Consider the following 15,970-nt stretch of genomic DNA (forward strand, 5'->3'; position numbering starts at 1 on the left):
CCAAGGCTTTCCTTGGGACTGGGGCCTCTCGTGCAGCCTGGGAGCCCGGCACCTTCCCGGGGGTTGAGATTTCTCCTGGCTGGAGCAGCAGCCTCTAAAGGATGTTAAACTCGAGCAGCTGGAAGTTTTAAAGTCTCTTTTTCCTTTCCTGATATTCAGAACTTCCATAAGTGATGCAAAAGGAGTGGAGGAAAGAGAGAGTGCTGGAAAATGGCAAGAAAAGAAATTTTTCTAAGAATCAAGTTTGGGGGAGATGAATGAAAAATAAACAAAAAAGAAAGATAAAAGGTGAAGTAAAAGAAATAAAGTGTTTTCATTGGGTACAGATACAGTCCGTACTCCCTTTTCCATGTTCACTCTGAGCCAAGCACAGGACAGCTCTCCATGTGGTTTATCCATCCCCAGTTTTCCAACACAAGCTGCTCACAGCATCCTCCCAGGAGTTTGGGAGGGTCTGGGAACAGCAGCCCACTCTGCAGACCAGGGATGGGTGTAAACCTCTTCCTTGCTCCTTGAAACTCAGGAAGGACCCCAAAGAACCAGGCAAAGGCCAGAATGAGCATTTACAGGGGATTTGCTGCCTTTGAGGTTGGGTTTCCCAGGGAATTTGCTCCTGTGGGGTTGGACGAGGCTGCTCCTGGCTCCAGATCCTGGAACCCAGACTCCATCCTCCCCACACCACATCCACAGCAGCATTTGTAGGACCCCTGCCCCAGTGTGGCACAAGGGGTTTTTTTCCCATAAAACACGTGGCTTTAGCTGAAGGTGTCCTGGGAGTAGGAGGAGGCCGCTGCTCCCACCCTCAGCAGCGCTGCCAGGAGCAACTTGAGCCCAAACCCACAGAATTGGGATTTCCATGGGAGTTGCACAACTGGAGCCTTTGATGGATTCTCTGGGATTCCCCACGGAGCTGAGGAACAAGCAGAGCCCCAAGGATGAGCTGCCTGAGGAAAAATCAACCTCCTCCACCTCCCAGCCAGGAATATCCTGCAGGAGTGCTGGGCAGGGGCTGTGCAAGGACATTGTGCAGCATTAAAGCGCCTGCTGCCCAGCAGCTTTGTCCTTCCAAAACCCAAGCTTTTTATCACTTTTCCATCACTTTTGCTTCGTACAAGGAACTCAAGGTTTGAAACTCAGGGTTTGCCTCACACCTTTGTCACACCCTGGCTCAGTTCAGCCCAACCACACAGTCCTGAATGTCATTTCCCTTAAATAAAACTGGTTGTTTTTTCAATTCCTGTAAAATTAACACAGACTGGAGAGTCAGCTGGCATCTCAGGTGAGCCATTTACCTGGGCAGCCAGGGGAACATGAAAGGAGCTCTGTGGAACAGGAGAACAAAACCCAGCGAATTCCTGCAATGGATCTCGTCGCTCACATTCGTGTGAGTAAGAAAAAATTACATTTGAGGAGACACCCGCAGGCTCCTGGCTCCTGTCCCAGCACACCAGGCAACACACAGAGTGCTGCTTCACTTTTTTAGTCCTTTTTTATTACCTCATGGTTGTTGGGTTTGGGACAAAAATGATAATATTTCCCTAAAATATAACCCTTTAAAAAGTAGTACCTCGAGAAAATCTCGGTGCTGTTATTCATTGCTCCATGTGATGAATATTTGAAGAGCTGCAATAGGAGATTTTAATATTTATGGAGATTCATTTGATTTTCAGCAAATGTTTAGTTCCAACCACAAAACAGGAGTGTGGCTCATTTACACCAGCACAGGCTGAGAGACAACTCGAGCTGTGGCTGCACTCTGCCTGCTGCACTCCCATCCCCTCACGTTATCCAGAATTTTGTAGGGAGTTTAGATCCTGATTCCTGTCCTTTTCAGAGCAGCTGCGAGTTTTCTCCGCAGCACATGGCTGTGAGCGTGCTGGCCGGGCTGCTGATGCTCCGTAAAATGTCACCGCAGGGTTTTTGGGTGGAACTGCAATCCCAAACTCCCGGAGAAGCATCTTCCCCCCACCGAGCTGCTGCTCCCAGGAGCTGCCCCACGCACCGGTGCCTCGTGTGACCCGCGGGTTTGGGGCATCAATACTCACCAGCCAGCTGCACCAGGCAGGCGGCGATGCACAGGAGCTGCCCCCACTGCATGGCTGGGAAAGCTGCCGAGAGCTGCGCTCCCTGCTCCCGGGGCAGCGGGATCCGGCCGGGACAGCGCCGGGCTTCTCAGTCCCGCAGCAGCTCTGAGCTCATGCAGCTTGGTTGGAGTTCAAGCCTTTGAGTTCACTCACTTGTGGGGTGGGTTTCTCTTCAGGGGTTGTGCTTGTGGTTCAGAACTGCGAGGTGGAGTTTCTCCGCTTTGATTTCCCAGTTTTATATAGTTCGTGGCAACCTCACTATCACTTAGGTAATTTTCTCCTCCCCACTTTCCTGCCAGCAGCTTCAAAACAAACAAAAGATCAGCCCTCTCCCCAGCAAAGGATCCCAAAGGCCCGCCGGGATTAACTCTTTCCTGAGAGCTGCTGCTTTCCTGTCCGAGGGAAGGCAGGGACACAGCCTGATCCAGCTGGATGCAGGGATTGCAGCCGAGCCTGCAGCTGAGCTTCCCTCAAAGCAAAGCAAACACAGCCCGAGGAGAGCAGGGACGTGGAAAAGCCCCAGCTCCAGCCCAGCAAGCCCTGAGCGGGGTCCCAGCACCGTGGAAAACGGGGGAATGCTGAAAATGGGCTTCAGAATCAGAAATTTTCTCAGCAAATTAAGCAAGGAACTCAAGGATGCGAAATCATCACTGACCTGAAGAGAAGTAACTCCATTAGCTGCACTAAATTGACTCCAGTCAAACAGGGAGCACGGCTGAGATGGGTTAGAGAAGGTCTGGGGCAGAGAAAAACCCACAGGCAAAAGCTTTGGCGTTGAACCTGGAGCAGGAGAGGGACAGGAGAGCAATAACTTCCCCGAGCTCATTAGGACTGCTCTGTGGGAACCCTGCAGGCAGCACAGGAACTCCGACTGCAGTTTTATTACCAGGCTGGGCCTCACCAAGTGGGAAACTTGGCTCTCTGGTTCTGCAGTGATTGCCCTGCAGACACACGTGAGACCAGCTCTGGAAGGGCAGGGTGAGGGATGCTCTGTGTCCTCACATGGGGATGTCCATCCCCGGAATGTTCCAGGCCAGGTTGGATGGGAGTTGGAGCAACCTGGGGGAGTGGAAGGTGTTCCTGCCCATGGCAGGGGGTGGAATGAGATGATCCTCGATATCCCAAACCAGACTGGAATTCAAAATTTGGCCTTTGGGTATAAAAAAAAAAAGAGATGAACACTTGGGAAACTCAGCTCCAGTTCAGTCTTAATTCCATCTTTTCTTTTACAGCTGGATGATGAGGTGATTAAAGGAGTCATTGGGAACAGGAAATTGAAAAATGAGGTGGACAGGAAAAAAAGCTGTGGAAAGAAGGATGAGGAAGTTCTTACTCCATGATTATCATTTTGTGGATGCTCCTGTAACACTTCTACAATCACAGAATCACAGAAACTGGTTTGGGTTTTAAGAGACCCAAAACACATTCCAAGTCCCTGCCCTGGGCAGGGATGGCCATCATTTGGCTACAGCCAGAAAAGGATTAAAAGACACCAAAAAAAGGGTTAAGATGGTGTTACCTACAAAGAAATCCTCAAACAATATTTCCACATTTATTGTAGGACAGAATTCCAGTAGCTTTTGCTTTTAGCATAGTACAGGAGTTGGATGAGATGATGTTTAAATGTCCCTTCCAACTCAAAGCATTCTGTGATTCCGTGGCAGGAAAATGTTTCTTGGAAGGAAACATCTGTAGCTCAGCAAAGGGCTCCAACATCTATATAAAGATTTCTATTATGTTCAGTAATCCATTACTGACTGACAGAGACACATATCTCTATTAAAGGCCAAAACACCCCAGTGAAACGTGGTCTAAAACCTCAGTGTGGGCATGGCCCTGCTGACTGCAACAGCTCCCACCAAGAATTTTCCCTTTTTTCCTCCCTCAGACACACGGACGCACATTGGGAAGCGCCTGACTCAGTGTGTAACCAGGTTTTACATTGCATATCAGCCCAGAAAATGAATTCAGAGATGAAATGTGAAAGGCAGAGTGAGACAAGAGTCTTATTTAAATAACAGATATGTTTTTGTCTATGAAAATGAGAATTTGGGTTGAATAACACTACTGAAAATCAGACTGCTAGAACCATGGGATGGTTTGGTTGGAAGGGACATTAAAGATCATCCCATTCCACCCGTGCCATGGACAGGGACACCTTCCATAGCCCAGGTTACTCCTGGATGGAAGAAACCACCGGGATCATCCGGGCCTGGCTGCTGGGCTTGTTTCACCTTTCAAAACCAGATTGAAAATAGAGAGCTGCACTAAAAATAGGCTGTGACCGGGTCTGGCAGACACCGCGCACGGGAAGCTCGTGGGTTTGGTTTCCAGTGGAAGCTGGTTTGGATTGGAACGTCATTCCCTGTGTCAAAGATGTAGAATTTCGTTCCTAATTATGCACTGCCCATGTCAGACCATCCCACAGAACTCCTCCTGGGATAGTGGCTCAGCTAAGCACAGGGAAATCCAACATTTCCTCAAAGGAAGAGCCACAAAACCACAAAATAAGTGACTTATTAAGATTATTCTTTAACTGAATGCACTGTCCCCAGGGGACTTCTGTGGGCAAATCTAGGGATGCTTTCATCCATCCATCCATCCATCCATGCATCCAGCCACTCAGGTTTTTGAGCCTGATCATTCCTGTGGCCCAGGAATTGCTGTGCTGGACACACAGCACAGGGTGGTGGCAGCGGGAGCCTCCTTCCCCCCACAGCTGACAAAAAGCTGACCCAGCCTAGCACGGAGCAGGCCAGGCTTTGTTGTTGGAAGTTTCTGTGTACACACCTCCGAGCACATCCTAAACATCCCAAATATCCAGCTGTGACCAGGCCCTTCAGTTATTTCTGTTTATTCCACGAGTGGGAGACAACACCTTTTCTCATGGATACAACCCTCCGTTCAAACCTGATTAAAGTGACTCGAGTGTGCTGCAATCGAATCCCGCAGAATTATTTCCTTTCTCTCAGAGCCCTGACACATTTTTATAGCCAGGAGTTGAAAGACCACAACAAGGAACATGCCCTTGAATTATCTCACAGCACTCAGCGTCAGCTGTATCAGGTTAACAACGCCTGAGCCCCTTCCAACCAAACATTTATGGGATCAAGTGTCCGAATTTCGTACGGTGCAGTGATGAAGGCTCCTTCACGTGGGCTGGGATTTTGTCCAAGTGTTTAAGGGTGATTTAATTTAATTGTGAGTGATGCAATAGACATATGGCTGGGAAGCTATATGCCAGGAAACATGTTTTCTATAAGCATTTTAGCAGGCAGATGGCACACAATGGTTTCGGTGTAGTCATTTCCTCACCTCTTGAAAGTTACTATTTCGGACAGATGAAATAATCCCATTCCCACCATCCGCCCAAGGCACCAGCACTGCTGACCCAGAGGATGTGCAGTGTTAGAGGGCTATTTCTGTGCAAAATCACATCAAATAAATCTGCCTTACACCCACCTACCCGTTGCTATTCACGAGTTTCAAAGCATTTTAATAACCTTCCCGCTTCAACTGGAGTGAGTAATAACTCTTCACAGCACTTCCAGAGGCACGTGGAAGCACTTGGAGCAGGGCCACGCCGCGGGGAAACCCCAAAAGACACAAGTTCTGCATCCCAGCCCTCAGCCTTAGCAACCAAACTGCCCCATTCCCTGGAAATCACAGCCCCTCTCGACATCCAGCACGCTCAGCCCCCAAAATCTGCTGATGCAGGAGGAGGAGGAGACACTGCAGGAGGAGATCCAGCTTTTGGGAATGGTGGACAGCCAGAGCAGAGCGTGAAGCCGCAAATAAAATGGGATTTAATGGAGTTTGGGTTATTTCTCCTCATTAATGCTGTTGGGATCACATCTGCTCTGGGCTAGCAGGAGGTGCAGCACCAAATCCTGCCCAGGGCTGAGCGAGGGCAGCTCCTGTCCCTGCAGGAGGACACAAACTCTGCTCTGAGCACGCAGTTCCTGAGGAATGAACTGATGGGATTCATCCAAGAAAGGGCAAAGAGCTCCAAAGCTGCCCTGGTAGTATCATCCTTATTGTGATTTCCTGAAGAACTTGTCATCCATTTGTTTGATTGTGCTGGGATTTGCACGGTGGCATCATTGTATTGTAACTCTTGGGGCAGGAAATGCTTCCTTCAGTGGGGCTTCAGAAACTCCATCCTGAGCCTCCTGCCAGGGCATCCTTTGTGGGAAGGCGGCTCTGGAGAGGTTGTGGCCTCAATTTCTGCACCAGAGTGTCCTGAAGAGCCCTGCACTGCCCTGGGCACGCTGCCCTCCCACACAGGAGGGTGCTGGGGACGCTGGAAGGTGCTAAAACATCTCCCTGAATCCTCCTTTTTTTTCCTCCTCCAGGCATTCCGAGGACTGCAGTGAGAGCCTGTCCTCTCACAGTTCCAAAAGCCCAATTTGAGGGGGTTTTTAGATGAGTTTCCTGGCTGTTGTTGGATTTTCTCGGTCCCTCTGCTGCCGCGTCTGCCGCGCTGGGAGCAGAGCTCTGGCACGGGCAGATATCATCTCCACAGACCTCCTTCTTCCCGTCTCAAATCCAGGAGGGATTCCTTTCCAGGACAACAAAGGGCTTTATTTAGCGCTGGAGCTGGGGCAGCCGGTGTGGTTTCCTGCCTGTGCTGCTCCATGTGCTACCAACTGTTTCCAGGTCACGCCAGCAGCTCCGGCCCAGCATCTCCCGGCTCCGTGCCCATCCTGTGCCAGAATTCCTTTCTTCCCACCCAAACTCCCGTTCCTGCGGCTGGGAAAAGCATCTGCTCCCTGCAGGCTGCTGCGTTTGCCCCTTCTCGCCTTGCTTTTCGAGGCAATTCCTCCTGACTCGTTCCACCTCCGGTATTGCTGCAGGAAAATATTCCTCTGGGGAAGAGTTTCATGGAAAAACACTTAAGTGCCTTGATTTACATCGCAGCCTGCCCCTTAAACCGGGATTAAAGACCTGGGAATAGCCCACAAAGCGCTGAGCACACAGAAGGCAGTAAATGAGCGTTGCCTTGATTAGATTTGAACCAACAGTCTTGGAGTAAAAGTTTCAGGCATAAAACTCCTCAGCAATCTCCCCAGCAGATGGTTTGCCGGGCTGCAGTCGTGTGTGCACTTCATATGTGCTTTATTATTTGAAGATATTGATTTTAGCAGAATGATCATACCGAGCAATTTGTTTTAATAGACCACTTTTATTAACAGTGTGTTAGAGTTGCAGCAGCCATGCATCTTTCTTCTTTTTCTGTTTTTTTTTTAAGATTTCCAAGAGCTTTTTTGGAATAAAATGTGTGATCTGCAGAGCAAGAGTCTGGGATTCTGAGGGGCTTTTCCAGCTGTTTCTCCCAGAGAAATGACTCTGCTCTGTGTAAGTGGGTGAGTAGTAGCTGTGCAAGAGGGTGATAAATAGCAGGGCACAGTTAAATGCAGTTGGAAGGGTTGTGAAGAGACAAGAATTTGCTCAAGTTAAAAAAATTTAAAAAAACCCCAGACCCATATATATATGGGTTTTAATTCTAAACCCAATATTTTAATTGCTATCCCGTCCCTGGAAGTGTCCAAGGCCAGGCTGGACAGGGCTTGGAGCAACCTGAGATAGAGGAAAGTGTCCCTGCTCATGGCAGGGGTGGAACCCGGGGGTTTTTAAGGTTCCTTCCAACCCAAACCAGTCTGGAATTTTATGATAATCCCTTGGGAAGAGTAAATAAGTGAATTACCCATCTCTGTGGGATGCAGCTGAATCCCTGTCTGCCATCACATGCACGAAGTGTGATTTCAGGCAGCTACTCTCAGTGTGTTGAGGTACCAAGATATTCTCAAAAACTGTTCTTTTAAAATTTTTCTGGAAATTTCCCCATTAGTTTGAATGTACCAAAATCAGTTGAATATACCAGGAGCAGCAAGGAGCTGCAGGAATGTGAGAACAGAGAGGAGAGGACAGAGCTGGAGCGGTCACATTCCTGTCCCCATCCATCAGTGGTAGAGTCTCATTAACCTGATTTCACTGAGTGCTTTCCATTGCTGCCCCCTCCCAAGTGCTTCACTGTAACAAACAGCAGCACCACAAAACACCGATAAAAATCATTAAAGCCTAAGTCTCGTAATTCAGGGCGAAGATTGGCTCCTCCAGCCGGATCTGCAGCCCACTAATTGCAATTTATTTCTCCCGTTTGTGGATGTCACAGGAACGTGTGAGCTGGGCTCACGGCTGGGGCTCTCCACCCACTGCCAGGGCTGCAGCAAGTCCATCGTGTTGATGGCCCAAGAGAGCAGAATCCGAGATAGATGAGATGTTTAATTTAAAATTGAATTCCAGATAAATGCTGTTTGCGGCGTTGTTCGTTTTAAGGGCAATGATGGGATCGTGGAATCGTTTAGGCTGGAAAAGAGCTTTGAGATCATCGAGTCCAACATTCCCCAGCACTGCTGTTCCCAGCCATGTCCCCAGGTGCCACATCCACACATCTTATAAATCCCTCCAGGGATGGGGGACTCCACCCTGGGTCACCTTTTCCAATTCTTGACCAAACTTTTGGTGAAAAAATATCTCCCATTGGCTGCTTTTATGTGTTTCATTTATTGTCTTTACAAATACACTTCAAACACAACCACCTGATGGGTTGCCTTGTTGATCCCAAGCTTACACTTGCCAGAAGCCTGGCTGGATCCTGCTGAGCATCCCTTCTGCCCAGGGAATTCGAGAAAAAAATCTCAGTTGAACTGCCTTTGTTTCCAGGGAGATCCCCCCTCCAGCTGTAATTCATGCAAAGGAAGTACAGCCTAAAAAACCCCCTAACTTTGGTGGCGCTTCTCAGGCAGAAACCAAAACTGTAATTAGGAAATGAAGGGATGGCTTTTCCTCTGAGTAAACACCAGATTAGTGCCAGGTGTTGCTGGAGCATCGGAGACGCAGAACTCGTCAGAGGCAGCGATGAAAGGCAGCCCCAGCAGCGCCAGGGGAACGGGGCTGCAAAGGGCTCTTGTCTCCACCCTGGCAATTGCTGGTAATAAAGTGCTGCTGTTTTCTACCTGGGAAATGAGGTCCCAGAGGGACGAGGCTTTCCATTTTTCAAAGGAGGAATTGTTCAAATACGGGGACGGGAGCATCCTCGGTCATTATCAACTCCTGCTGCTCCTGACCCACTGCTCTGGAAACCGCCAGGGCCTGCATTCCAAACCTCCTTTTGTCTGGAGTTTGAAGTCTGTCCTTGTTCTTAGGAGTGATAAATAAAAAAGAAATAGAAATCTAAGAGCCACTTCTTTGGTTTTCTCCTGAAGAGAAGGGTGCAACAGCAAAACTATTTTAACTGCAGTGCCAGATGACCTGAAAAAATGACAGGGCTCTGCTAACAGTTACAAGCTCACAGCTAAATTCAGACGCCACTTATTTATTGATGTGTTTGTACAATAGAAGTGGCTGGGAAGGCTGCAGACTCCCAGGTACCTTCTGATGGCTCATAATAAGCGCAGACAACACAGACCGACGGTGAATAATAGAACAAAAAGCTTCCAGGATCACTGGGAATCAAAGCGCATATGGAAGTAGATGGTATCCAGTGAAACCTCCTGGGAAGGGGAGCGAGGGGCAGCTCAGGAGGAGGTGGGACTCGCAGGACAGTCACATTAAATGGGAACATCCCACTGAATTGCTGTTTAAAATCATAGTGCTGTTTTACCCCACAAATTACAGTTTATCTCATGTTGAGAGGGTCCGACTGAAGAGGCGCTGAGGGTGGGTTTGGATGGGATACTGGGAATAAATTGTTCCCTGTGAGGGTGGGCAGGTCCTGGCACAGGGTGCTCAGAGAAGCTGTGGCTGCCCCTGGATCCCTGGCAGTGCCCAAGGCCGGGCTGGACAAGGCTTGGAGCAGCCTGGGACAGTGGAAGGTGTCCCTGCCCATGGCAGGGGGTGGGATGGGATGAGCTTTAATGTCCCTTCCCACCCAGGCCATCCTATAATTCTGTAATTCCGTGATTCCATGAAAAGGCACCCAAATGGTGGGCACCATCCCGAACCTTTCCTCTCAGTGCTGTGGTGATCGACAGCAAAAAAAAACATTTATGAGAGAATAAAAAATGCATTAGAAATGACCAAGGCACAGAACCTCCTGCAGGAACAGAGGGTTGATGACTCTGGGTGCTCCCAGAGCAGCTGGAAGGGTTTCAGGGCCAGGAGGAGCTTTCCAGGCACAGCCCCTCTGCCCCTCCATGCCCAGGATGGCACCGTGGTGGCCACAGCGGGGTCACGAGCGCTGCTCAGTGTGGCTTTGGCTGGGGCAGTGGGAGGACTGCGGGAATTCACACGGGGAGTTTGGGATGGGGAATGCTCCGACCTGACTGTTTTTTCCACCTAAAAGGACTTTTCCTGAGATCCTGTGGGACACAGCTCCCCCCAGCCCCATCTGTTATCGCAGGGAGAGGCTGGTGATGGGAAGTGACGCCGCATCATTTAGAGAAAGCTCTGGGGTGGCAAAGGCCACACGATCGATCCGGGCAGGCTGAGGCTCCGTCACTTACCAGGAGTGCTTCAGAGAGAGCCTTGGAAATGCAAACCCCATCCTGGGACCTCTCCTGGCCGGTCTCAGATTAATTGTTACAGGTTTGCAGGTTTGTTTTTATGGAAGAGAGGAGGTTTGTTTGCTTTTGCTCCCCCTGGAGTGTAGCCATCATCTTTTCTCATTAGGAGGGTGGCAGGAGGTCAATAGAGGCTCCTGCCTGGACGAGATTCCTCCATAATTTGGAAGGGAAATTTCCAGAGCTGCAGTGCCCGGGGCACCTTGCACAGTGTTTGAGAGCAAACTCTGGACCACACAACCCCTTCCCTGACCAGCTCCTTCGTTAAACACAAAAGCTTTAAAATTACCCAGGAATAAGGGATAATTGTGTCTCTGCTGTTCCCCAGGTTCAGCCCTGCTGGCTCTGAGGTGCCCCAGCCACTGCTTGTGGAGTTTTATTACCAAGCACAGGAACAAAGGACAGAAAACCTCCCCAGGCAGGGTTTGTCAGCCTGTCCTACCCAGAGCACAGGTCGAGAGCTGCCTCCCCTCCCTCTGCTTCCTCCTCCTTGTCATCCTTCTTTCTGCTTTTTGATTTCCTTAATTATTTTGGAATCTGGAGAATAATCCACCATCAAATCCTGCAGAACAAATCGAACGTCAGGTTTCCAAACCCTCCCGATAAAGCAGATGGCATCACACGCCCGTGAATCTCCTCCCAGCTTCCAGAGCATCCAAAGGCTGACAGATTATCCATTAACGGGCAGATTAATCCTGAGCTGCACAAACAGTGGGAAGGAAAATACAGCTTTTGTCTGCATAACAGGGAAAACGAACACACTGATGTGGACAACTCACAGGAGAGGGGCAGCTCCAGCCATGAGGAGCTCGTGGAGCAGAGCCCTGGGTGAGGAGAGCAGCCCGAGCCAGAGGCGTCCTCCAGCCCCCAGGGGCCAGGAGAAGAAAAATAACTTTGTACTGGGAAGGGCAGGGCGGATTCTGGGTGTTCCTGGTTATTTCACTCCCCTTTCCAGCAGGGCCCAGCCTTCCCATGCATCCTCTCCCCATTCTGTTTCTTGCTGGCCCTTTTGGCCAACTCTCTTTGTCCCAACAGCAGCCAGAGCTGCTTCACCGGCCACCCTACAGCCAGGTGAAGGATTTTTGGTGTTCTGTGAGCAGGCAGGGCCCCCCCAGTGCAGCCTCAACGCCCTCCCCTCCCCTCCCCTCCCTGCCACTGATTTGCTTGGCAGGTGTGAAATATTAATTGCCTCACATGGGAGCTTGGCTCACTGTCTGTCGCATTTGACTGAAATATCATTCTCTGCTGCAAATATAATTACTGGGGGTCTGGATTTTAAAAATAGCCTCTCGCCTGTCTGTTAATTAGGAGCCACGCTTTGCTACACAACGAGATATTTTGGTTAATTATAAAAGAGAAAAGGACAAATTTGTCACGTCTTTTGTTTTCGTTCCGCCGCGTCTCCCGGTGACAGCGGAGGGGAGCTGTGATGGAGCTGCTCAGCCGACAGCACCAGATGTCCCCCCCAAAACGGGGAGGGTGCCAGGGCTGCTGGGGTCTCACAGCTGAGGGGGTGCTGCTGCCTCCCCTCACTGCAGAGGAGTTTAAACAAAGGGAGGAAAATTCAGTCAGAACCCAGAGCTTCACTCGAATCCTCCCCACGATGTTCAAGGAGCCTCATTCAAACCTCTGATTTATTGTCACTAAATGTGCTGAGCTGAGGCAGCTGGGGCTGCAGCTCCAGCATCCAGCAGAGCCTCTCCTGCCCATCCTTGGGCTGCCAGCACAGCAGAGGTGACACAAGTGACACAGGTGACACAAGTGACACAGGTCCATCCTTTCCCCATCCTTCCCAAATTAAGAAATTCTGTTTTCTCCAGATTGCTCACGCCGCTCTTCACACCCATCCCTGGTTTCTTCTGTAAAAAGAAGGAAAAAAAGCCCTTTCCAGTGCAAATGGAGGTGATGGGTTTGGGAATGGCAGGTGAAGGGGCTCCCCTCGGCCTCGTGTGCTAATTAACAGTGTGTTAATAAACCCCCAGGAGACTGAGGATCAATAGAGGTGCTGCATTCCTGTCAGGCAGCAGCAGAGGCAGAGGGAAGGGCCAAGAGTGGCTTTGTTGGCCATGGAATCCCACGGAATCCCCAGTTCTTGGCTTGTACTGGACACAAGGCACCGTTCTGCTTAAGAAAAGCCATTTTAACACATTTAAGTTGTGGAAATAACCAGATCACCCCATGATTTTAAGGATGTGCGGTGCCATGAGGGCACAAAGAGGATGAGGAGGAGCCAACAGCCAGTGGGAATACACAGAAAGCCACCTGTTCATGGTGCCATGGATTCCCTCCTCCTTCCCCAAGTTTGAGTCCGGTCTGTATAAAAGATCAGCAGCTCTGCTTTGCCCTAAAATGCACTGATAGACTGTTTCCTAATTATTTATGTAATTATCCAACATTTCAAAGAATCCATGATAACAGCTCAAATTGATGTATTAAACAAGCATAATAATTATTCCAACAATATTGAATGGCTGTTCTGTCAAATAATCATTTCATAGAGATGAAGAAAGCATTCAGGAACAGCACCATAACTCGGGATGCTGCCAGATTAATGTCAAGGAAGTTCCACATTGTCTTCATGAAGACAGGCAGAACTTTCCAGATGGAAAATTAACTACGTATATTTACACACATGGAGTTATCACACATCAAACCCGGTAAGAAACAATAGGAGGAGAGGGGGCAAAAGGCACTTTTTTAGCCTGGAATGGTTGTGCAAGGATTTCACTGCTTCAGAGACTTCTGCAGGTATCAGGAATAGAAAATGTTGTCTCTAAAACAGCAGCCTGGAGGGCATCTTTGGGGCCCAAATTTCATTCCAAGTCTCCTCTGAACCCAAGTCTTCCCTCAGTAGTAGGCACTGGAATAGTAATAGTAATAATAATAATAATAATAACAACAACAACAATAATAATAGTAGTTCCAAAAGAGCACAGGAAAACCCCACTAAATGAACTGCAGCAAATCTGCACTTCCTTTCTCCTGCTGCTGATCCTCCAGGAACACCTGGAAAAGTGGCACAAATTTTATAGCCTTGTGATGAAGATTAAAAAAAAAAGCCCAGTAAAAAAATCGCTGTGAATTATTGAAAGTGTAGCTCATTATAACAGCAGAAATGAACCTTTATTTTCGGTGAGAGACACAGGAGCAGAAAAATGTCAGGATAATGATGCTCAGGCAGAACAATTATTTTTTGTGATAGAGAAGCATAAAGTTTATCACTGTGGTTACTGCCCTGGTTGGGGTTTTTGTGTGCCCAGTTCAGAGATCAATCAATCCCGAGGGTTTCTTGGTGCAGGAACTTCTCCCTGCTCGGAGCTGAGGTGCTGAGGAAGGTGCTTGGTGCTCCCTCAGGATGCTGCATCCTCGCCCTGCACCCTGTGCCCTTCTCTGCCTAAACCCCTGAATTTCTCACAGCCCCAGGCCCTCGTTTCACAACACTCTGACACAAACACTGTGGGCTTGGAGCAAAGCTCAGGATTTACGAGTCCCACCCTTGGCCATGTCCGAGCTGAGGGTGTGATGCTGTTGGTAATGATCAAAACCAGCTGCTGCGGCAGAGAGGGGAATTTGGGGCTCTTTCTTGTCGGACAAAGGACAACAAAAAACCTGCACAGGCTCAATCTGAGTGCCCAGAGCTGTGCTGAGCACACCTTTCAGGGGGATCCTTCCCAAGGAGCAGGTGGGAAGAGCTGTGCCCACCCTCTGCTCCTGCTGTTTTCCCTGGCGCTCCTCTCCTCCGGCTCTGTTTTTGTGACACTTCCCCCATAGCCCATGTCAGCGCAAGAGTGACGTGACATAACTTTTGTCAAGGGGAAATTTAAGGCTTAAGTGCCTTTAAAATGCTGGCATCAGTCACCAGACTGTGCTCTCTCTCGCTCTGAATATTACACCCATTATGTGCAATTCTTCCTCCTCTTGGAGAAATATTAGCATGTACTTTTCTCCTCGTCAGTCATTTCTTTTGACCTTTGCATCATCAGCCGTCTTCAAGAGGGTCACATTTATTCTGATGTCTGTGCCTTCCAGAGCCTCTGTTAACAGCACCATGGAGCCAGGTGGGAGCAGGATCCTTGTGCTTTCTGGGGGAATGTTTCCTCCAGGGAATTTGGGGGGTTTCAGACTCAAGAGGGAGGCTCCCATCACTCACCTGAGCAGAGCACACTCAGGGCAGCCCATGGAGTGGCTAAAATGCATTTTATCCTGTTTATTTCACGGGTTTCTTTCTGCCACAGCAGCAGCTGGTCCTTGCAGGGTCGTGGCTGTGCTCTGAGGGGCTCCCATCCCATCTGGAGCGGGGTCACACCTCCAAAATTCAGCCCTTGCTGTCCATTGTAGCCCAGATCCTGCACTGCAGAGCATCAGGGCAACTCAAAGGGCTGATCCTCAGTCCCTAAAGCACTCTGGGGTGAGAACCATCCCACTGAGTTCATAGGTTCTCACTTAATTTTATCCTTCTTTTCCAGATGAGGCAAAAGCCTTAAACCTCAGAAGCAGAACAGCACAGAGCCTTGTCCCAGCTGCAGGGTGACACTGTGAGGACAAGCTTTCAGATATTTTACATTTACATTTTACATTTACAGCCCGCTGCCTCTGCACATAGATCAAGATTGTTGTGGGGGGTTTTTGTTTTGTTTTGTTTACCATTTGCTCCGCTACAAATCAGGATCCGAGCTCCCAGCTGGGTTGGGAAGAGAGGACATCGCAGATCATTATTCCAAACCCCTTGTCCTCGAGGTCATCACCGGCATCTTCCAAGCTGGACAGACAGGGCTGACGCCAGTCTGAGTGCCCGGGGTCAGGAGCACTTTCGGGGCATAAACAGGGAAAAGTTGAGCCAAACAATATCAGAAAAGTGCTTTAATAAAGCAAACTGAGATAAATCCGAAATAAATCCCGTATCACTCCCCACCCAGTGCAAATCCTTGTCACCCGTCCAAAGCCTGGCCAGCGCTCCTCTCCTACCCCAGCTCAGAGTCCACGGGAGCTGCTCCAGGAAGCCACCAGATGGCAGCCGGAGCGGCGGGACCGGAGCATCCTCACACCTCCTGCATCCCCTGCACCGCTTCCTCGCTCTGGCAGCGCCCCGGGGGCGGTCACAGGGCCGGTGTCCCACGGCGGGGGGCACGGACCGGGCATCGCCCCCGGGGGACGGAGCTGTGCCCTGGGGAGCCGGGACCCGCAGCAATCGAGCTCCGCTATCATCAACTGCGTGCATAAATTGTCCCTGTAATTACAGCACACGCACAAATTGCACCATATTAATCACAATAGGACACTAATTGCTGTACCCACCGCCCCAGCCCGGGGGGAGCACCCTCA

General features: G+C 49.7%; 1 protein-coding gene across 1 annotated transcript in view; it reads right to left on the reverse strand.

The window, feature by feature from the left end:
• CD34 (CD34 molecule) overlaps positions 1-2,684 on the reverse strand; it is a 13,123-nt gene extending 10,439 nt beyond the window's left edge. Inside the window, 1 exon segment of the mRNA XM_017741117.1 lies at positions 2,046-2,684. Within this exon segment, the coding sequence (XP_017596606.1) occupies positions 2,046-2,097 (52 nt within the window). The 5' untranslated portion in view covers positions 2,098-2,684.
• Positions 2,685-15,970: the final 13,286 nt, after the last annotated feature.

The sequence above is a fragment of the Corvus brachyrhynchos genome, unplaced genomic scaffold (assembly GCF_000691975.1).
Source record: "Corvus brachyrhynchos isolate BGI_N302 unplaced genomic scaffold, ASM69197v1 scaffold338, whole genome shotgun sequence".
Lineage (NCBI taxonomy): Eukaryota > Metazoa > Chordata > Aves > Passeriformes > Corvidae > Corvus > Corvus brachyrhynchos.